Genomic DNA, 21387 nt, shown 5'->3' with positions numbered 1-21387 from the left:
CATTACCAGATGGTGTCAACTTTAGGACTCCGGAAAAACCACGTGAAAAAAAATGCCACGTGACACGTTGTTTGTTACATTTTCATCACGATTTATTGATCCTTGAGATGATATTTACATAAATAATACGCTATGCAGCCCCCATCAGTCTAGCGGGAAGCTCGGTGAGATCATTTACTTTCGGAAATGCTGAACCCATTCGACCCCGACGGTTGTCCGTTGGCGAGCGAAAATCCGTTCGAATAGGCGAGTGAAATCTTGTGGTCACCGGGAAAATTGTACGTTTGGCTACCGGCGAAAGACGCCGATCCGCTCAACCCATCCGGTCCGGCACTGAATCCTTGGCTGGCCGCATTCGCTGCGGACGCCCCGAACGATCCGAATGGACCACCGGCCTGGAACGATTGTGCCTGAGCATTCGCGGCCGAAGCTCCAGCTCCTTGGCCGAGTCCAAATGATTGGCTGAAGGCGTCAGCATTTGCGTTCGAACTAGAAAAACCGGCTCCCCTGCGTCCGGTAAAGGGTACCGTTAGGTGAGTATTCTGCAAACGAAAAGCCCCCTCTGTGTATTCGGTACTTACCCAAAGTTTTGGCTCAGCGCATTCGAAGATGCACCGGCTCCGGAAAACCTGTTCAATACTCTGCAGAAAATTACGACATTAATTTTGAATGATTCAGTAACGAATCGATGCACCGAGTGACCTACCCGGGTTGGGAGTTGAAGAAATTGGGTTGAAAGCCACGCGAAAATCCACCACTAGATTGAAGAATAACAAAACAATTTAAAATCAATCACTTTTCACAATAATTCACTGACTTATAGTAAGCACTACTACAATTGCTTGAAGTACTCCCAACTATTTTGGAACCTATTCTACAATCGGTACCGGTGCTTGCCATACCCTAACACCGGAAGCAGCTGTCTTTTAATTCGAAGCGTTTGCTGAGGTGCTGGTTGTTCGTCCTGTTGTAACCCCTTTCGGATGTGCACAACGCCGGCCACTACTATGCCGGCAAAGAACGATGCCGCCACCAGGAAGTAAACCGTGTAGACCGTCCGCATCTTTTCGCGTCAGAACTGAAACTGCCAAGCGTCCACCGTGGAACCGTCTTTTTCTGTACAACGCGACGAGACTCGAATTCTGGTTTTATTTGTCGCGGATTTTCCCATCAGTCTTTTCCATTAACGGCCGGCCACTTCCCAAATTCCCAGCCACTAGATGAAGGGACACTCGGCCGCCTATGCATCACCAATTGATTACGATCAAACTAGACCCCAGCTTCCATACTTACTCGCCAAGCGATGGTTTGCCCCTAAAGCGACAAAGAGAAATCACAATCCAAAATTAGTTATGGGGTTTGGAATTCTCTCTATCGATCCTATACTGATAGTTGTGACGCACATTGTTTCTGACAAATGTTGGCGGTAAATAAAATTTCGTGTTACTTTTTAAACACCAACTTTTCAATATACAAACAAACCGCCAAAATGCAACAAAATAAATACAGCCGAACCATGCAAGGTGTGTTTTTATCACTAAAGATCGACTTTTAGAGAATATCGAACGTTAAACAGGTTCTGGCCTTCTGCCGTGATAAGCGATTCTTCTTCTTCTCCGGCAATTATAACCACCGGGCGGTCTTGGACGGCTACTTACTCTAACGTGGTGCTTTTGTGGGCAAGGTTGTTGGCGTCGGAGATTTTTTGAATTATTTTCAGTTTTTAAGTTTACTTACATTCCATTTCTCCGATCTCGCAGCCACCAACGCTGACCGTGCAGGGGCAGGGTAACGTTTCCGGGGAAAATGAACCCGTGGATATCAACTCCGCAGAACGCTATGACCACGCACGGCCATAGTAATGCCACGGTAAATGCGTCCGGACTAGAAACACGCATCGTCGAGAGGTGCCAGAATGTAACTGAACCGATCGTGCGCTTCAACACCGCATCAAATATGAAACGGTCCCCAATGGCACCCTGATCAACCTGTGGCCGTTCGGGAACCCTTTCGAAGCACAGTAATACACCTGCTAATGTCGGGCCGGTTTTATCGATACCCAATAAGTCTGGCGCGGCAATTTGAGGCACACACAATGTACGAAACGTGTCCACCGCGAGCGAACGATGCTTTTCTTGCCATCCAGTAGCGACCTTGCTATCGGCAGTAGTATCGCTTAAAATATGCACCATTTGTGCGAATGGTTAGATGATTTATTCGGCTTTGTGTTCTTTTCCAATGCCGTCTCCAGAGTGTGCGAAACGAATGAAGATGATGGACGAGGAAGAAGGAATGTAGATGACGATCTCCTCACGGTCATCACGACAATTGTATGAAGTTTGTGTCCCATACGGAAAACCCTTCCAAAATTGTCAAAACGTATTCCCAAGGAAAGCAGAAGTCACCAAAAATATACCTTCGATGCAGTTTACAATAATAGAGACTTTATTACATTAACATCCCGCTCCCGCAGCGCGTTCTAAATATTGTGTGTTTTGCTTTCTTTACATACATACTTTCCGATTCTATGTGGGCTACCTTGGTGTACGGGTCTACGGTATGTTTATTTAAGAGAAAATCAACAAAACGGCGTTCTAATCCTGGTGAAACCCTGGCCTCTCGAACTCGAACACCGATCACCGTCGGGATGCGATCGGTTAGTGGAGAAAGAGTCGCCCCGGCAGCTGAGCGAGATAGATTCAAAGCAAAATGGCCAATAGTTTGCTCTACTTGCGCCCTAGAAGAACAACTGAATGCTCTGCGTCTGCATTGACAGAGTGATTGTAAGCGATCATACTAATCGGCGACTCAAACCCTCTAGCAACATTTCTATATTTGCCTACACAGGATTACCTGCTTATTGCATTAACACTATCGCCATCGTTTGTCGATTGATTGCACAGTTTGGTTAATTTTTCCATTAAGGCGCTTTCGCTTTGCTACAAAATGATGGTTGAAGAAGTAAAACGTGTAAAAATATCAAACAATTTGTTTCCGCCCGATATCCGCGTTCCGTGCAGTTGAAGGAAAGCACTTAAATCGTTGTTCCATAGTAGCGTCCAGTGGGTTTTGCACCGTCAGAGCGTGAAGTAAGAATGCTGGCTGTTCGTTTAAGCGATACGTAAAAACTATATTCTATCAACGAAAGTGTACTTTTGTTTGTTTATCATTAACATCTTCAACGATCCGTAACATGTTTTGCCTAGGTCGCTTGGGTGTGCACTATTTTAATAGCCGTATTTGTCCTGGATCGAGCTCATCACGTCGCTCGCAAGTGTGCTCAAGCGTCCCGCCACTTTCGTCACTCCCTGCCGGACGCTTTCCTTTACATCGTCAAGATCGGGCCCGTTATACTGCAGAGCGGGTCCACGGCCACCACCTGCGGCGGAAGAAAATTGAAGGTATCAATACATTGATTATTTTGGGGCCCTTCCCCAAGCACCGTACCTGAACGGCTGGCACCAGATCCTTCGCTGTGGCCGAAGTAGTCCGCGGAAGAAATGCTTGTCGAGCCCCGGAACTTGGACAGGTTCGCTGATCGATCGATGGACGACTGTTCGTCGCCGAAAAACTGATCGGACGAGATGCCCTTGGCGGAGCCGAACTTTTTCTGTGCCGTCTCGCTAGCATCCGCCGCCGATTCGTGGTGGTTGGTGACCGTCCTGCGATTGCTACTACTACTGTGGCCACTTCCGCGCGTGAACGACGTTGGTTGATCTGCCCAATCGGAACGGAACTTTTCAGTAAGATAAAAAATAAAGCCTACAGCTACAGCTAACGAGAGGACCTACCACTAATACTGTAGCCACTTTTAGACCCAGAGCTGGAGCTTGGCGGTGCTGCGTACATCCGGTTAGCAGGTGCACGCTTGCTATCGATTGGCTCGAGAGTATCGAAGCCCATTTGGTTGGCTTCACTTAGATCTGCCCCCTTGCCGCTGCCAGAAATACCGTAGATGATGGAGTAGTCGTCGAAGAAATCGTTTCCGCCGCCGCCACTGCTGCCACCTCCTCCGACGCCTGAGGAATCGTTATCGAATGCCTTTCCTACCGGAGCTCCGCTGCGGGTGGTTTCCTCCTGCGTTAGTGTCTTCATGTCGGTCATGGCCGAGTGCGAAACGCCTGCCGCCCGCCCAAAGCCCATTCCGAGCCGTTCGATCTGTTTCGCTTTGTTAGGGTCGGTTGCCTTTAGCTTCTCTTCTTCGCGGTGCTGCTTGATCGAAAGGTCCTGGTAAGCGAGACGGACGCTTGCGAGCGTTTCCACTTTCTCCTCTTCGGTCAGCACCTTCTCCACCGTCGGTGGGGCCATCCGTAGCTTCTCGGCCATAGTGGCTCGCTCCTCGATCTCGGCAAAGTTTGTCTTGACGCGAGTCGCACCAAGCCCACCCTTTCGGGCACCCAAGCCGGCCTTCTTGGGTTGAATCTTGCGCACGCCGATCGTAGATTTTGGCGCTTCCGGTGGCGTATCGGATGAGGTCAGGAAGTCTACCCGTGGTCCGGCGGTGGGATCGAGCGTGGCACTTAGAGACGCTAATTTTGGAATCTACAAAGAAGAGAAGCAGACAAATCAGTTATATTGGAAACGATCTAAAAAAATCATTCAGTTTTGCTCAAAGAATAGAAAATGTAATCCGTGCAGCGAAGCAAAAAAAACAGTGTTAAAACAAAACGACTCCATTTGTTGAGTACTTACGTTTTCGTCCCAGTTCGAGTCCTGTTTCTGACCATCGCTACTATTATTGTTCCGCGCATCCTTACGTGCCTCGGCAACGTTCACGGACGCTTCACTGTCCGGTGCACCATCAAAGTTGTCGCAGTCGGCAAAAAAGTCGATTTCCTTTTTCTCGCTGAGCTGGTGCTGATCGTGCACATTATCGATGTGTAGCTGCGTGAGGGATCGAGGTGAGAATGGGAGGCCGAATTTGAGTGAATGCGCGATGAACGAGTTTTCAAGACCCTTTTGTGGGTAGCGCCAACTTTAAGACGACATCGTGCGCTTGGCTGTATCTGTTACCTAAGATAATTCTAACGCTTCGTAACGGTCTTTATGGATTGATTAAAACCCAAGAAACGATTTAACACACAAAAAATCCATGCCAAGCAAACAAAACTCGTGTTATCAAAGTGTTTGAATAATTTTTGAATCTTCGGACACTGTGTTTGCGCAAACAAAGCTGTGCAAACGAACTTGGCCAAACACACTTTGAACACATAAATCCGTATCGTTGCTCTCGCTTACCGTTGTCCCGTGGAGTTGCAGGGACTGTTGCGCTTTGTTGAGCAGCTTGTCTTTGTACAGCTGGGCAGCGCGTGAGTTGTACTTCTGTTGCGCATCGGTTGTGTTGCAGTTGTGCTGCCGGAAGAACTGTGCCTGCAAACCCAGCAGTAAGAACGACAAAGGTCCGATAAGTACTCGTAATTAGGTTAGTAGCGAGCACCACCTCGCTCGCCCGCCGTTGACAGGTGTTCACGGTGTCATTCGTATCCCTACCGCATTTGCGTTGCCACCGACTTGCATCTGGCGTATCTGTACCCAGGTCCAGTTGGTGTCCAGGTTCGTGGATCGTACGAACGTAAGATGCACTCCGAGGTTCCGATGGACGGCGGAACAGTCGATGCAAATGAACACACCGTACGTCACCGACGACCAAGTTGGATTCTTGGCCCCACAGTCGAAGCAGCTCTGGGAAATGGAGAAAAAGTCGTTGACAATGACCTCGGAAAGCCACACCTCGCCAGTGAGAGGGTGAGCAACAGAGGAAAAGGGGGGCGTCTCGCACGGTTACCAACCTTGTTCGTCGCTAACGATCGTAACCGATGGAAGATGGCATCAATGTCCGCCTTCGATGGTGCATCTCCTCCGGCCATGGTCGATGTTGCTGTTTGACGAGACGAATTTTACGGCTTCCACCAGCTTTCACGAACGAACACGTTACACGGTGGACAAACAAGAACTCCACAAAAAAAACGCTGAGCCAACCCAAACACGGCCTGTGCTTTTTCTGGCTCTCAATGCAAGCCCAGCGAAGGGTGGCGAACAGAATGGCGGTGCTGAGGCGGAATCGACCGACCGGAATCAATAGAAATTTAGAAGCACGGGAGAAACAATCGAACACGACACACGGAACTAGCGTTTCACACGAAATTTTCTCGCAATCAAATCCAATTCTGACGTGCCATTCTCTGACGTTGCCACGAGTTGACAGCGAGAGGTCTAGAACCCGGTGAAAAATCAAGCCACTAATAAGATTCGAATGCAGCAGAAATAGACAACAACAGAGAATACAAGCGGATTGAAAATGTACCCTTCGAGGATTACGGTTCAATGATGGACACATTTTAATAAAAAGGACACTCTACACAACAGTTCCGGTTACTAGGAATCGAAACACGTTGATCATTTCAGAGAAAGACGAATTTCAGGCCATTTGGCATCACTGTGCGCTACACGTCAGTTCTGGAGAATACACGATCAAAACAATCACCTTCATTCACTGACGACGACGACGATTCCAGATTGCAGGTGGTAAGTACGTGCTTCTAGTGCGCAAATAAAACCGAACAATTCGAACTTACATACATAATTGCATCAGCTGTAACAAAAGACACAATTTCTGGTCTCCAGTAGGCTTCGAACTAATTTTTTCGCAACATTGAAGTGTGCAGCGCGTGTGTCATTCGAGTATTTTTTTTTCTGCAACTCGTACACTTATCTTATCTTGCTAGGTTTACAATTGGCCTTTTTTTGTTGATTTCAGTAGTGCCGGCAATCAAATCTCGGTTTTACAATAACGATTTCTCCAACAACCGCCTCACCATGAACGCCCGGTTGTTGCTGCTGGTGATGATGGGCGGCCTGCTGCCATCGATTCTGGCACTTCCGGTTGTGACGCAGAAGCCCACGGTTCCGGAGGAGAAAAAAGACAATCCCGAAGAGAACACCGTGGAGCGAATGGAGGTAAATGTGTAATGGGACGGGCGTTTATCGGTACGAACGCCCTTTGTGACCGCTTGTTTCCTAACTTACAGAGCATCATTGAGTATAACAAATACTTGCAAGAAGTCGTCAACGTGCTCGAAAGTGATCCTGCATTTGCAGAAAAGCTGCAAAAAGCTGCTGAAACGGACATTCGGGTACGATGGGCAATACCGTTAAGTGCATTTCGAGATGACGTAAATCATTTTTATTTTGTATCAGTCCGGTAAAATTGCACAGGAGCTTGAATTCGTCAGCCATCACGTGCGATCGCGGCTGGACGAGTTGAAGCGAATGGAACTACAGCGGTTAAAGGAGGCAGCTACCAGACAGTTTGAGCTGACGAACGAGATCGATCGGGATCACCTGAAGATCAGCGGGCATCTGGACCACTCCAATCCGCACACTTTCGAGATTGACGATCTGAAGAAGCTTATCCTGAAAACGTCCCAAGACCTGATGGAAAACGATCGCCGGCGGCGGGAAGATTTCAAGCAGTACGAACTGCAGAAGGAGTTTGAGAAGCAGGAGAAACTCCGAGCCCTCGATGAGGAACACAAGAAGGCGTACGAAGAGGAGCTAAAGAAACAACAGGTAAAGCATGACAATCACGAGAAGATCCACCATCCGGGCAACAAGGCGCAACTGGAAGAGGTCTGGGAGAAACAGGATCACATGGACGCGCAGGACTTTGATCCGAAAACCTTCTTCATGCTGCACGATCTCGACGGCAACAACATGTGGGACGAGAACGAAGTGAAGGTGCTGTTCATTAACGAGCTGAACAAAATGTACCAGGCCGGGGCACCGGAGGACGACATGAAGGAGCGGGCCGAGGAGATGGAGCGTATGCGGGAGCATGTGTTCCAGGAAGCGGACACCAACAAGGACGGGCTGATTAGCTTCGAGGAGTTTGTGGAGCAAACCAAGCGCGACGAGTTCCAGAAAGATCCCGAGTGGGAAACGGTTGACCACCAACCGCAGTTCACGCACGACGAGTATCTGGAGTTTGAGCGTCGCCGCCAGGAGGAGGTGCAACGGTTGATCGCGCAAGGAAAGCTGCCACCGCACGCTAACATGCCGCAGGGTTACCATCCCGAACCGAACGTAAGTACTGGTACCTGTGTATTGCATTCCTCGTTTTATCATCGCTTTTCAATTCTTAGGGTCAATATCAGGTTCACCCGAACGCTATTCCCCAGCAGCACTACCCTCCGCAGCAACCGCCGCATTATCAACAGCAACAGTATCACCAACAGCAGCAACAGCAACACTATCAGCAACAACAGCAACAGTATCAGCAGCAACAGCATCATCAGCAGTACCAACAAGGACCACCTCCAGTGCCGCAACCTAATCACCATCCAGCACAGCAACAGATAAACCCACAGGGCGCTGCATTTACCGGACAGCAGTCGACGGTGTACTCGGGTCACCAACAACCCGTACAAAATCAAGTACACCCAGCGCCACCACAGCAACATGATACGCAACAGCAGCACTACCAGCAGCAGCCGCCACCGCAACAGCAGTTCCAGTCGAATCATATTCCGCAAAATGCCCCACAACAGCACCCTCAACAAGTTAACATACAGCCAAATCAACAACCTCCACAACAGGCGGCGGCACAACCTGTCCCTGCTCCTGTTCCGCAACCATCTGGACAGCAGCAAGCGCCTCAACAACAACCACCCGTCTCGGCGCAGCCATCGGTGGTGCAAATGAAACACTAGATAGGCACACTACCCATAGGGACATTTGTTTCACTGAGCAAATGAAACAAAAGAAAATCAATCAGTCAATGCCAACGAAGTTCTCTGTTTACAAATCCTCCCCCATTTGGAGCTTCCAAAATATTAACAAAGGAAGTGCCTCTTCCTCCTCGACCAACACTCCGCGCGCTCCAAGTAGATAGATTGTTGCGAGTTGGTATAAAAAAAAGAATTAGAATAACAAAATAGCATTGAATTAAAAGAAGTTGAAACCTGTGGACCCGGAGATTGCAGGATGTGTGTTTCGGTGTTGGTGTCCAGTTTCGACAATGTACCATGATTACCGCCCTCTTTGAACTTGAATAATTTGTGATGCGATTGTAACTCTATTGTAGAACTAATTTCGTGATGTCTGTTTTATACACTTATATTCCATTCTTATTTTTGTATGTAAATTACAGCAGCAATAAACGTTTGTTCGGAAAGGAGCCACTTCTCGGTTTATTCGGGCTTCTCGATTCGGTCTGTGGAAGCCCGATGCCGTTTTATTGTTCCGTTTAGTTACTTACCCTTCTCACAGGTGATATTATTATGTGTAGTGAAACAGATCGTCATTTTGTCCTACATAGAGGGTTCAGTTTAATGTATAAATACGTGTATATGTATAGATCCATGTACACCTACGGTAGAAGGGCCTGATGCACAATTCCTGAAGCCCGCTGCCACGTCCCCTACCGTCCATTATTTCTGTACTCCGCTCCCTGGTTAGTATCATTTGTTTGCTTATAATCGCACGCGACGATATCCTTACATCACTTAGCCTAGCAGATGATTGATTTAATTTTAACAATTCGCGATTGAAAGGTTTGTTGGCCTTTAACTACGTTATTGAGAGCAATGTTGCAAAGTCTTTTACTTGTCGGCATCTCCACGGCATCGATAGTTACTGGTTTTTATCAACTCAATTCCTACAATCTTGTAACGGTACGGTCTTTTAGGGCCCTAGTTTTCTGAATCTCCTTGTGACCGTGTCATTGAGTTCCGTGCCTAAGAGTACAACCCGGAGGACCATACCAAAGGAGATAGAAGCGGATGTAGTGTAGTGGCAGCGTAGAAATGAACCAATAACAAATACGACAACGGGGCAGTGTCGAAAGATGCAACGAAAGCTCAGATTTATCACAAACGATAACGATTCTCGTTAACGAATTTAAAACCGCGGTTCATATGTCTAGACAATCCAATGACCAACTAATTTGAGAGGGACAAAAATACGTAGACCTCTCTTTTGTGGGGACCAGATTAACCAATCGATTTATTTCTTACACTAAAGAAGTCTAATGGTGAAGAAATACAGGATATTCGTGTTAACAGGATAAAGAGTGAACAGTTTAAAGCGTAAAAGATACGGAGGACGAGTGCGCACTTTCGCCAGCAACAAAATCCTTGGCCAACATCTATCTTAAATGTATTCTAAGTAATAGTATTGTTCGATTGAATGCTATCTGGCTGGGTTTGTTAGTTCGATTTTTTTCGGTCCTTTGCCCTTCGATACACGCTCATCATCGATCTTAATGATGGCGGTAGAAGTGGAGTGACCCCTAACACTTGTCGCATGATTACTCCCCAGGGAAAGGGAAGCCACTGTAAGGAAGGGTATCCGCAAAATATGCGGTCGACAAAAAACATTACAAACTAATGGCGTTTTCGAAGGAATTATAAAGAGAATAGTGAGAGAGGAAGGATTATAAGAGTATGGAGTGTGCTGTATTGGCTGTCGGGCTAAGACTCGATACGGAAATACTGTAGAGGAAAGCGCGCCGGATAGGCAATGGAGACGGTTTTCGTAGATTTTTAAGTTGCCCGTTCTACTATCTCGAGATCCTACGGCGCTTCCATTCGGGGTTCCGTCTATCGCCGGATGTAGCTGGTCGGGCGTGGTAGCCCACTGCGCACCGCCGGAGCTCGGAGCGCCGAGGGGGGTCTCAATCCGGACGGTTTCACTCCATTCGCCGGCTGCTTCAAGCCGGAACCGATCGTTCCAGGCACCCCGTGATCGGCGTTGACTTCCACTACGGACGACCCTGCGGCTAGACCACCACCAGTACCATTAAGTCTTGCTAGCAAACCATTACTATTCGCCACGCCAGCGCCGTTCACATCGTCGGTGCTGTGGGTTCTCGTGGTGTTGGTAAAGGTTTGTACATTGTTTGCTATACTTTGACTATCTACACGATACAGGCTGCCTCTAGAGCTAGCGGATGAGGAGGACAGGCTCTAACGGAAGGACGGCACACGGACGGGAGCGCACGAGCGGTTCACGCATAGTACATGAAGTGTATGAAAAAAGAAGAAGACAAAAATATGAGTACAAAATTCAAAAGGAAACACGGTCGTAGCAACCATATGGGCATAGCTTCCGTTTTCTATACAATGGGTCACCAGGGAAAGAAAACTAGATTAACAACGAGGTCATGCATTTTTGGCAATTATATTATGTCATGTTAAAGCCTTTGCGATTATTTTTTTTTTTTTTTGGACTGAGGAGAAAAAAGTTTCATAGTTCAAATTCCTCATGTCATTGGATTTAAAGTTCGTGAATATATCATGAAGTAATAGGAGTATATCATAAAGAACGCACATCGAAACATATGAAGGAAATGGTACCACTTGACTAAATAATAATTCTGTGTGGTCTAAAATTTACAGTTGATTAAAGTACACGAGGCGTCCACGGAAAACATCCAGAGTTTGTAGATGATAAGTTACAAAATTACCTACAAAATTGCAAAGACTTTTTTACACGGCCTTCACATGAATACTCTTATTGGCTTTACACCGAAACGGCAGACATGTAGGACCTAAGCTATTGATGAATTTGGAATATGGTGTTTTCGATACATGGTAATCACGTACCTTCGAGTAGGTACGCGGATGAGCGTTGGAAAGGGCCAACTTTTAAACACAAATGACTGCATCTACTTACATTGATGGACTCGTTGTCCGAATCCGGGTGCTTACGGTGCGTGCTGTAGCTGAAGTATCCGGACGATGGCCGTACCAGCCCGAGCCGGGACGTTTTAGCCAAACCACTGGCTGTGCGCATTTGTACACCGGAAAGCTAGCGAACGAGGGTAAGAGCACATATAAAAGCGCATGATGTTTCCATAGTAACTGTTCTACCGTTTGCTCAATTTCGTGAGGGAATTAGTTTTAGAGTAGATCAATAAGCGGGGCTGATAATTTTGCACAATCAATTTTAAGTTCATGTTTAGTGCAGCACTATTGTACGGTACCCGCACCATTGTTTCCAAAGCACAGTTCTTACATCCAATGTGTTGTGGGGTTAGGGACAGCAACAAGGGACACCGATAGCATTGCAGGAAAGACATTTGTTACGGAACAAGATTCAGAACCTTAGCCAATGGTGTAAAACAAGAAGCTCAAACATTTTCCAACGAAGGGAAACTTTGTTGAAGTAGAATACAGACAGATGATGTTAGAAAGATGCCAAAGAAAAGCCCTAGCCAATAAAATGATAGATAAAGTAAAGGAAAAGACTTTGAATACAAACACAAACACGTACAGTAGTGGTAGTTTGGTTAGCTACGGCAGAAGCAGCGGTGCCGCTGTTGTTCGGGAGGAACTGGTTCGGTCGTACCAGCGGTAAGCTGGTCCGTCCCATTCCTCCCCTTGCTCCGGTTGCTCCCGGCATTGCTGCTGCTGCTGCTGCTCCTGCTGTTTGCTGTACTGTCCTCGTGCCGGACGATGGGTGATGCAGTGGACTGGATTGCATCGAGTACCGTTTGGATATGGTACTTTTCAGCTACAAAACAGTGACCGAGCGGACATTAATGTTAGTGCACGGCACACTCACACACACAAACAGACGAGCGACCTCACGCATGAAGCGAAGTGAGGCGAGGACACCAAAGCATCCACTGCCAATGTGAATGTACGGAGTACGAAGATGAAGTAACTGATGAACGCTCGTGCTCAAATGATCGTGATTAATCATCGGGGAAATGGAAACCAATCAGAAACAGTGCAACGATTAACATGGAACACGAAATGGGTGCGATTGAACGTGATAGACCGATGGGAGGCAAAAGACCATGAACCGCAGCTTGAATTTGGCTCCGACAACATTGTGTGTATGATACAAATGATTCCAATTTGTTCGTCCTCGAAGATCAATGCCGTTCAAAGATAAACGGCATTGGAATGAATGATTCCAGTAAAGCAATGTGAACCTAGAATAATGGCACCAAGTAACTCCGTAAACGGGTGATAATGAGATGAAACGATTTCCAAAACACACTCAACACAAGCAAAAACATAGCTGGGTGGCGCACAAGTATCGGGATGATCGGATGATGAGTGGAAGAGAACCTGCGAATGATTCCTACCTCTGTGTTGCTGGCATTGTGCTTCAGTTTTAGCTGCAAACCGGACGATCCATGCACCTTGGACAGATTGCCGCTGGAACCGCCGTAAGCACTGGCATTGGCCTGGGCGAAAGTGAGACTGTGGTAGGATTTCGATTTTGTCCCCATCGGCGACTTGAGTGCTGGTGCCGGTTGCTGCTGTTGTTGCTTCGGCTGCAGCAGCGATGGTTGCTGTGGCTTCTGTAGGCCCGTGTACTGGGAGTATCGCCCGGTACCGATCAGACCACCACTTCCACCGCCCAGCTTCGAAATGGCGGTCAGTCGCGACTGTTGCTGCGGCAGACAGTCACCTCCAAAGGCAGGCCGCTGCTGTTCGAGACTATCCGTTGAACTGGACTTGTTGCCTAGGGCTAGCGTTAGGTCCTTACGGTGGGCCAAAGCACCTGCGCCCGTCAGCCCCGTCCCAGCCCCGTAGTAGCGTGGTTGCTGCTTCGTGAGATTGCTGCGAACGATGCCCGCTACCGGTTGCACGATTGCTTGCGGTTTCTTAAACATTTCATCCCCTCTGGACACCAGTGGTGGTCCTTTTGGGTCAGTCTTCATCATTAGGTGATTATTTCCTGCTCCCCTTCCCGTCATCCGGTCACCTGCCGTTCCGGTTTTCAGTGAATTTTGATCCACCCGACTAAAGGCACTAACGTTGGTACTGTTGAGGGGAGCAGCAGCAAGCACAAACCCGTTTCCGACCGGCTCGGGGCCTGAGAATGGTAGTACCAATGGCTCCGTTTGATCCGCATCCGGGAGCGCGGGTGCCGGCAGCCCATCTTCCCACCGTTTGATGATGCGTATTGTCTTGAAACGATCCCGGTTTTTACGATCGTACGAATCTACCTCAGGGCCAGTAGAGACACGATCCGCTACCCCGGTCTCTTCAACCTCTCCGCCGGATCCACTTGACACGGTGATCGTTGTGTTTAGTTGCTTTTGCTCCGGCTGTGACGTTGCGAACGTCAGGTTCGCATCCTCGTTGTATCGGCTTCGTCGATTCAGCAACCGTTCACTGCCACTCGACGACGACATGCCGGTGCTTTTGGTCATCGAATCCGCCAACTTGTTGTCGAGCGGCGGTGGAGGAGTGTCGTCGCCCGACTCGATCGATTGCTGATGTAGCTTGCGCTTGAGTTCATCCTGTTGCTGCTTTTCGAGATTGATGCGCGAGTGACGCTTCTTGATATTGTCGAGCGACTGACGCAGCTTGTCACTGCTTTCACCGGACCGTCGTACATCCGCGGTTAGCGAGTTGAGCACCTCGTCAAAGTCGAGGCCACTGTGTTCGCTCTCCATGATGGACTTTTCGAACTCTTCGAAGTGCTGCAGTGAGATGCGCTTCTCGGCATCCAGGAAGTTCGATATGTCCGCCTTCGAGCCCCCAGAAGCCGGAAGGCGTCTGATCTGGACATCGAACTCGTCCGTTTCCAATTCGTCCAGTTCCATTACCTTCGGGCTGCCCTCGGAGCGCAAATCTTGATCAAGGTTGCGACTTCTTCGGACAACGTTGCGGACTATGCCACTGGTAGTGGTATTGGTGGGGCCGGTTGGAGTCTGAAGTGCCGCCTCGTTGGAGACCGGCTTCGCGGTTGAAGCAATCGGTGACACATCACCATCGAAATTGAGCATAGGTTCTGGGCCCACGGCACGCTTTACCGGGCCATGGAAGGGCGTAGACTGGACCAACATCAGTGAGGCGTCCGCATTTGCTTTAACCAGCCCGTTCGGTGTGTGTGGAATCGCTTTTCCATCTGCTCCCACCTCTACCAACCCAACTGTCTCCGGGCGCAACGGACTAACCAGCTTGGGATCGTCTTCCTCTTCCGTCAGCGTTCCATTCGGACGTGACCGACGCTTAAACGTGCGCCCGAAAGGAACTTTGTACTCCGACGGTGGTGCATCGAACGTTAGGTCGAGCAACGGAACATTGTCCTTGTCTCCTACGCTGGCTGCCGGAAACGTTTCGTTGAGGTTGTTCGTCCTGTTGCACGTGAACGTTGTGTTGACACCGCCAGCCTCCCGATTCCCTTCGCCAACGATCCCGAACGTACTGTTCATTACGGTGTGCTTGGCAGTGCCGGAAGCCGACGCATTAAACGTTTGCTCTGCATCATTTCGCTCCGGGTCCACTTTGGGGAGGGCATCGAATGTTTGGTTCAACGACGAACGTGGTTTGCGGTATGTGTTAAAGTTTCGAGGGCGTCGCGCATCGTACGTCCCTCCGTTCAGCATCGTTGCACGAAGGTTCGCCATCAAGACGGCTTCTGGCTCCAACGGTGGTGGTGCTTCCGGGAGAGGGAACGTATCATTCGCAGTTCCTGTTCCGCTTGACGCCGCCAATACTATCGTGGAGTTGATCTCTGCACCGTTTGGTGATTCGTCCTCTTCGAACGAGGATTTACCAGAACCGGCCACACCACTGCCGGCACCACCGCTGCCGCCACCACTCCTGCCCGTGCCACTTTCGTATGAGTTTTCCATGGTGCTCACCCCGGACACGCTCTCGATGCCGTTCAGGTCGGTGCGCGAAATGTTGCAATCCTTCGTGAGCGTACTTTCGTCGCCCAGGCAAAGGCTCTCCAGCCGCTGCCGATCCTCGATCACACTGTACAGACTGTAGCCGTTGTAGTTAGCGCTGGCTATGGTCGACACGTTGACCGGCTCATCGCTCGTGTTCAGGAGACAACCGACACTGCTGAAGTCACCGCTCGTGATCAGACTGTTGGTGAACTTTTCGTTCGCCGAGTACTCCATCGAGTTCATGATCGAGCACGGTGGGGACACATCGTTCAGCCAGCTACGCTGCATCAGCAGCCGGTTGCCGGTGGCTGAGTTGGCCAGTGATGGCGTAACCGGACCACCGATCTGCACATTGAGCAGTGGCGATCCTCCCGAAACCGAGAGCTACGGGAATGAGCAAAGACATTAGACAGTTCCATAATTAACGCCATGAGGTCACAGAATGCACGATACTAACCTCATGCTGTGCGAAGGGTGACGCTGGATTCTCCGAAGAAGCAGCGGTGATGTTTAGAAGTGGACTAGCTTCCAGTTTCTTTTTCGGTCTAACGAACGTTCGAGTGTCAACGTACTTGGAACCTACAACGGAGAAGTGAAGACGTGCGATCAGACAAAAACTCTACCCTTAAGCCAACACAACACTGTTTCGACGAAAGATGGGTTAATTGTGTAATTTTATAAATTAATTTCAAATTACGTTCATAGTGGAATGATTAGTCATGTGGTTGAGTTGTTATTTAGCCCACTCCATGCAAGTTTGCCAATTGGCCGCTACACGCATGCTCTCTCTTGTTACGGGGTTTGCCATTGCCAATCATCAATCGGCTACTGCGGGTAGGGAGAGTGACTACACGACGACACGATGACTTCATGAATTTGGCAACGGAATTACTTACTGAACCTGTCCACACTCGGTTGCGAGTCGCGTAGAACGTTATCAGTATCGTCGAGCAATTGCAGTTTCTTGTCGTAATCTTCGACAACCTCAGGCGATTGCGGATCTATAGATTTGCAAACAAACAAAAACAACTTATCGTGTGGAAAGTCCGACAACGTTCGGTCCGATAATGTTCTTCACCGTGAATCGATGATGTCAATTTGTACTTCTATTTATTAATGGAGAATTTTGTGCGAAACACTTTACTAATGAATGGAGTATGCTATCGGAAATGATTCGCTTTGGATGGGTTTTACACGGAACGGAGACGAGTCCTTGCCGACCATTCGTTGAGGTCATTCGGATCGGAATGTTATATGACCATCAAAGCACTGTTATGATAGCGAATGCGGGGTGTGCAATGAGATTATGGCCACAGACACCATTTTGGGCGACCGATGACTACTTTTGTCCCAAGCAATAAACTTCCTTCAATCAAGCGAATAGCGGCAGAAAATTGCGGCGCGTTTCTCGGCGACAATCTATTAGCTACAAAGCCGCCACATAGACGTCGGTGATTAATAAGGAAAATGCCAACTTGGGTAACGTTCTCGTCGTCGGTTTTGTCGCGGAAGTCCAAACCAATGGGCTGTTGCTTTCTAAAATGGCGTTAGGTGTCACCGACAGGTTAGCGGTTCCACTAGAACGGAAACGGTGCATTAAACCAACCGGGGTTCGATTTTCACGCGAGTACCACTACGAACTTGGCTAAAATCTTGCCTTCCGAGCAGCAACCCCACGAGTCAGGTTCGTCGGGCAAAACAGTGTCGCGCGTTGGCTGTAATTATCTCCTGACAAGGGTGTGTGGGAAGTCACATTTCCAAATACTGTTTGTACACACTACCCTGCACAGTTCGGGCTGGAACTTGCTTTTGAATGGCTCTTGGCACTCCGCAAGAAGGCGATTTGTGAAGGTGTTTTGCCAAGCCTCTACCCTCTACGCAACACAACCGGTCACTTTCGCGAACAACGGTTCCATTCTTCACGGTTAAAAAGTACAGAATAAGGAACACAGCAGTATGGTGTGGCCGGCGTCGGCGCAAGTTGTTGTCCTTCGGAGACAGCGAACCACCCCACCACCTCTGTTGAATGATCGACTGTCACCGGAGCAGGAAAAAAGACATAAAACTTTTGCCGATATCTTGCCACATACAAGGTCTGCCTTTAGACGAAATGGTCGTGGTTCCCTGTGGTTCCACTAACTGGTCAAATGGTTTATCTGTACTCCACGCATTGGACCATTCCATAATCCATCGCGCGTGAAACCTACGCCTTTTGTCGCAGTTGTCACGCCCAATGCCTCGGTCAGAAAATATGTGCAGCCTATCCGTAGTTTCAGCACCACTCGTTGAGTCGAATAACGTGATATCGAAGTATACTGTCCGAAAGAACTTCTTCTGGTCGTTAAACTTACCCGGTTTCGGGCTAATGTTGCTATCATTGTTGAAGGATGATTGGTTGATGATAGTGCCATTACTGCTGCTGCTGCTGCTGTTGATGGTGCTGCTATTGCTGCCACCACCGCTGCTGTTCCAGGTGTTGCCGGTGGTGGTCATCGCCGTTTTCCCTTTGTTGCCACTCCGCGATTCCCATTGTTTCAGGATTGCAAACACTTCATCTTCATCAATCCATTCCGTGTCGAGGCAACTGATTGGCAGAGCGAGAGAGAGAAGAAAAGAGGGCGCTTAGTGCCGCGAAAACTAGGAATAATCAAACCTGCAAACGAGACAAGCATCGCACCCGGGCGTCGTGAAAACCCATTTCAACCCAGTTCCATAATAAGCATCGGCCAATTTATCGCACACCGGCTTGGGGCAACACCACCAGAGAATGGTGCAAAATGTATCACGAAATCAAGTGCGAAGCCGTATGGAGGCGGCAGCATAAATCGAAGAAGCGCCAGTTTTCCCGTTGAACTACCCCGATTCGCAACTGTTTTACTCCCGCAATTGAAGCCTGGCCAGCAATCGAGAGCCAAACCGATGGGTGCAATTAAATCAGAATGCCAGAATCGGAGTGCATTCGTGTCGGTCCACGATAAGCCGCGAGTGATGAGTTTAAACACACCAACACGCCACGTCATCGGCCCCAATCGATGCTATAGAGCATAATTAGGAGGCTGATCATCAAATGCCATCAACAATGATCTGTACAAATTATTTGGTGCAATATTCTAATTTCTCACGGCAACTATTTTATAATGAAGCAAAATGTTAATGAAGTTACCGCTATTTAGAACATGAGTCATGTGGAAAATCCAACCCTGTCTGGCGCCCGTAGTCTTGTTACCAAAACCGATGCACTCGTGTTGCACCAGAGAATGCATTTAAGAACGACAACTAAATTGAATCAATTTCGTTTCCTCCAATCGATGTTCGCTCACTCATCGCAGCCCAGACTGTTGTTTCACGATAAACAGATTATTAAACCCCCGATGGGGTGCACAGCTCCATCACTTTGTCTCGTGTAATGAAGTTCTTATGGCGGTGCTATTGCCTGGCTTCCTCCAGATAGTTGCAATCCAAGCGAATCAAGAAGTGAACAAAGAACAGTGGAGAACAATGCATCCCAAAACGGTACACGGCACCGGAAGCACGAGAAATAATGTGCTTCCCGAGACACACCCGAGAGAGTCAACAACAAAAGTGTCATCAATGGTTGCGTTTTACGGTACGCGGAAGCTGGGCCCGATTTGAGGCGGTAAAAAATAATAAGATGATGGTTCCGCTTGACCGCTTCTTGGCCGATAATCTTTTTACACTCCATTGGGCGCCGCATTCCAAACGTCGAACCATAGGTAAATGGCAAAGAAAATATAAACAAATCTGTAAAAAATAATACTAGACAAATGTTACACAAAAGGAGCAAATGGTTTACATCATCGAATTAAAGTGGAACCTAAAGGCAAAAGATCGTGTTGCTCAGCTTCAACATCGTTCAATAGACTTTTCTTTACTTACTTTTCCGGGACTAGCTCGTCGGCGTGGAAAAGCTCTAGCGTATCCATGGTCGCTGCAGGTGTTGCGGCGAGAATGCAAATTGATGCTGGACTGTCGACAGCAGGAGGACACGTCACTCGTCGTCGGTGCGGCCTCCCCCCGCCGAACCGCACTTCCGTTCGAAAACCTTTCCTGTTGCTTTCCGGCGACGCATACGCAGCACTTGGTTTCCGAAACACACACTGAGGCAGTCGATCTTCACCTGCTACTTTCGATGCCACAACACAGTTTCTGAGACGTTTCGCCAAGTTTCACTTCCTCTCCGGTAATTCCATTCCCGCTTGGGTACTTTGTAGTACTCTGTGTACAGTCTCACCGTGTTTTACAAAAATTTCGTTTCACAATCACTTCAGGTGTCTGGAAATGTAGCAAATCAATCGTTAGTATCGTTAGTAGAAGCAACCAATACCCTGTTGTGTCCAACGATCAGTACGAGAGTAATAGTTTGCCAATAAAAAACCATCGAATTGCCATTAAGACCCTTCCGCTAGGCCACTGGCAGACTCACGCACTGCTAGTCAAACACAAATTTCCCGTCGTTTCGTATGAGAAAAAGCATTAGATTTCACGATCGCTGTCTGTTTTGGCAGTTGACCCTTTCCGATTCGACTAATTGCACTTGGTTGGTGGGAATTGGCGAAGTGGAAAGTAAAAGCATTACCAAATTCGGACGTGATTATTGTTCGGCACGGCCACGGGCATTGTGCATTATAAACGATCGACGATCGATCGATTTTAATGTTCCGCGATCCGCCGGCGGTTGTCGGGGTAGTAGTACCGGGTTTTTTTTATTTATAAAAGGAGGCACGCAAGCAGCGACCAAAAGGTATAAAAAAGAAACAGAAACGGAAGCATTAGAGGCATAGAGCGGCAATCGAAAGCGCTCTAACTTTTGCGTATTCATTCCAGCTTTAATTTGGAGGCGGACGTGCTTGTGGTTGCAACGTAACATGCATACACTGGGCATGTTGAGTGCACCGTCAGCTGACCAAAACCGTCAGCTGATAGCGCACTAAGCCTCGCTATTTCCTGCATTCGTCCGCTAAAGTAAACAAATAAGGATACCAAAAGGGCCAAACCGAGTTCAGAAAATGTAATGCTTTCTGCTAACGATTTTTGGGGTTCACAGAACTCAACAATCGTTCATCGACTCCATCAAAAATCGTAGTGCGGATCGTCAAACAACACGCAGCAGAGACGAAGGCCGTTGTGATAAGTGACGACGATAAGGAATCGTCGTCACTGAATCACTGATAAGAGCGCATGATTAATTCTTTGCCAACTCACTTTGCAGTTCGCTCACCATTTTACACGCCCGGTGCATTGGACATGAAAAGTGATCGTCAAATTATAAAATAATTGCTTCATAAATGTTACTATAAAACCTGAAGTTTACCACTCAACTGGAGGCGGGCAGTGTCCACCTACTAACCAGAGCACAGGCAGGCAATTAATTAAACTTTCATTTTAACGCACAGCACAGAACATAAAGCCCACGCAAGTAGAACCAATTGAATGCATCTGCGTCTGACACGCGTTGTTGTGCAACAATTAACGAAAGAATGTTGTAGCGTTGGCGCGATGGAACATGCGCTTCTCGCATGTGCACCGTGGAAAAGATGTAACTTTTTGTGGCGAAGGTTTATCGGAATTTTTGGTCACATGGAAACCCATCAAAAACAGGCTGCTCGGGAGGTACAAACTTTTGGGCGGCTATTGACCGTAATTATGTTTTTTGCAACGCTCCCTTTGGCGAACAGAAACATTCAACACTTTCTACAAAACTTATGGTAGTGTGGTGTGGCAGT

At 48.2% G+C, this 21387-nt stretch overlaps 4 protein-coding genes across 8 annotated transcripts; 1 reads left to right on the top strand and 3 right to left on the bottom strand.

Annotated features, from left to right (window-relative positions):
* Nucleotides 1-91: 91 nt before the first annotated feature.
* LOC131216718 (glycine-rich protein 1-like) lies at nt 92-1904 on the bottom strand. Its single transcript, XM_058211274.1, has 5 exons — nt 1738-1904; nt 1294-1314; nt 707-757; nt 582-641; nt 92-507 (listed from the first exon to the last, which is right to left on the bottom strand). Exons 1-5 carry the CDS (start codon nt 1896-1898, stop codon nt 171-173), a joined length of 630 nt encoding a protein of 209 aa, XP_058067257.1. The 5' UTR covers nt 1899-1904; the 3' UTR covers nt 92-170.
* Nucleotides 1905-2432: 528 nt separating this feature from the next.
* LOC131215153 (ADP-ribosylation factor GTPase-activating protein 2) lies at nt 2433-6138 on the bottom strand. 2 transcript variants are annotated; one of them, XM_058209576.1, is made up of 7 exons: nt 5790-6138; nt 5491-5682; nt 5239-5370; nt 4693-4884; nt 3792-4542; nt 3448-3717; nt 2433-3379 (listed from the first exon to the last, which is right to left on the bottom strand). In XM_058209576.1, the coding sequence occupies exons 1-7, from the start codon at nt 5865-5867 to the stop codon at nt 3228-3230; spliced, it is 1767 nt and encodes a 588-aa protein (XP_058065559.1). In that variant the 5' UTR covers nt 5868-6138; the 3' UTR covers nt 2433-3227. The 2 variants fall into 2 exon arrangements, with proteins under 2 accessions (XP_058065559.1, XP_058065633.1); XM_058209650.1 differs by lacking the exon at nt 4693-4884.
* A 323-nt stretch (nt 6139-6461) lies between these two features.
* LOC131207392 (nucleobindin-2) lies at nt 6462-9167 on the top strand. Of its 2 annotated transcripts, none has more exons than XM_058200007.1 (5): nt 6462-6525; nt 6758-6957; nt 7029-7133; nt 7198-8082; nt 8142-9167. In XM_058200007.1, exons 2-5 carry the CDS (start codon nt 6817-6819, stop codon nt 8706-8708), a joined length of 1698 nt encoding a protein of 565 aa, XP_058055990.1. In that variant the 5' UTR covers nt 6462-6525; nt 6758-6816; the 3' UTR covers nt 8709-9167. The 2 variants fall into 2 exon arrangements, with proteins under 2 accessions (XP_058055990.1, XP_058055998.1); XM_058200015.1 differs by having other exon boundaries at nt 6508-6525; nt 6761-6957.
* An 89-nt stretch (nt 9168-9256) lies between these two features.
* On the bottom strand, nt 9257-19805 carry LOC131205474 (uncharacterized). 3 transcript variants are annotated; one of them, XM_058197621.1, is made up of 7 exons: nt 19541-19805; nt 17995-18227; nt 16101-16222; nt 13097-16027; nt 12274-12513; nt 11674-11808; nt 9257-10964 (listed from the first exon to the last, which is right to left on the bottom strand). In XM_058197621.1, exons 1-7 carry the CDS (start codon nt 19585-19587, stop codon nt 10599-10601), a joined length of 4074 nt encoding a protein of 1357 aa, XP_058053604.1. In that variant the 5' UTR covers nt 19588-19805; the 3' UTR covers nt 9257-10598. The 3 variants fall into 3 exon arrangements, with proteins under 3 accessions (XP_058053604.1, XP_058053688.1, XP_058053768.1); XM_058197785.1 differs by having other exon boundaries at nt 10610-10771; XM_058197705.1 differs by lacking the exon at nt 12274-12513.
* Between the last annotated feature and the right edge of the window lie 1582 nt (nt 19806-21387).

Source organism: Anopheles bellator, chromosome 1 (assembly GCF_943735745.2).
Source record: "Anopheles bellator chromosome 1, idAnoBellAS_SP24_06.2, whole genome shotgun sequence".
Lineage (NCBI taxonomy): Eukaryota > Metazoa > Arthropoda > Insecta > Diptera > Culicidae > Anopheles > Anopheles bellator.
Note: the sequence above shows the minus strand (reverse complement) of the source record. Positions and strands in the feature narration are given on the sequence as shown.

What these genes read in the sequence shown, in the direction of transcription:
- LOC131216718 (XM_058211274.1), bottom strand. Translation starts at nt 1,898, where the DNA reads ATGCGTGTTTCTAGTCCGGACGCATTTACCGTGGCATTACTATGGCCG. An exon ending in GGCAAACCATCGCTTGGCGA is followed by an intron (nt 758 to 1,293) that starts GTAAGTATGGAA and finishes TCTTCAATCTAG; the next exon opens with TGGTGGATTTTCGCGTGGCT. An exon ending in TTCTTCAACTCCCAACCCGG is followed by an intron (nt 642 to 706) that starts GTAGGTCACTCG and finishes AATTTTCTGCAG; the next exon opens with AGTATTGAACAGGTTTTCCG.
- LOC131215153 (XM_058209576.1), bottom strand. Translation starts at nt 5,867, where the DNA reads ATGGCCGGAGGAGATGCACCATCGAAGGCGGACATTGATGCCATCTTC. An exon ending in TGCAACTCCACGGGACAACG is followed by an intron (nt 4,885 to 5,238) that starts GTAAGCGAGAGC and finishes TCCCTCACGCAG; the next exon opens with CTACACATCGATAATGTGCA. An exon ending in AAGTGGCTACAGTATTAGTG is followed by an intron (nt 3,718 to 3,791) that starts GTAGGTCCTCTC and finishes CCGATTGGGCAG; the next exon opens with ATCAACCAACGTCGTTCACG.
- LOC131207392 (XM_058200007.1), top strand. Translation starts at nt 6,817, where the DNA reads ATGAACGCCCGGTTGTTGCTGCTGGTGATGATGGGCGGCCTGCTGCCA. An exon ending in ACACCGTGGAGCGAATGGAG is followed by an intron (nt 6,958 to 7,028) that starts GTAAATGTGTAA and finishes CCTAACTTACAG; the next exon opens with AGCATCATTGAGTATAACAA. An exon ending in CTGCTGAAACGGACATTCGG is followed by an intron (nt 7,134 to 7,197) that starts GTACGATGGGCA and finishes ATTTTGTATCAG; the next exon opens with TCCGGTAAAATTGCACAGGA.
- LOC131205474 (XM_058197621.1), bottom strand. Translation starts at nt 19,587, where the DNA reads ATGGATACGCTAGAGCTTTTCCACGCCGACGAGCTAGTCCCGGAAAA. An exon ending in GACGAGCTAGTCCCGGAAAA is followed by an intron (nt 18,228 to 19,540) that starts GTAAGTAAAGAA and finishes TCTGCCAATCAG; the next exon opens with TTGCCTCGACACGGAATGGA. An exon ending in CTAACCAAACTACCACTACT is followed by an intron (nt 11,809 to 12,273) that starts GTACGTGTTTGT and finishes CTCGTTCGCTAG; the next exon opens with CTTTCCGGTGTACAAATGCG.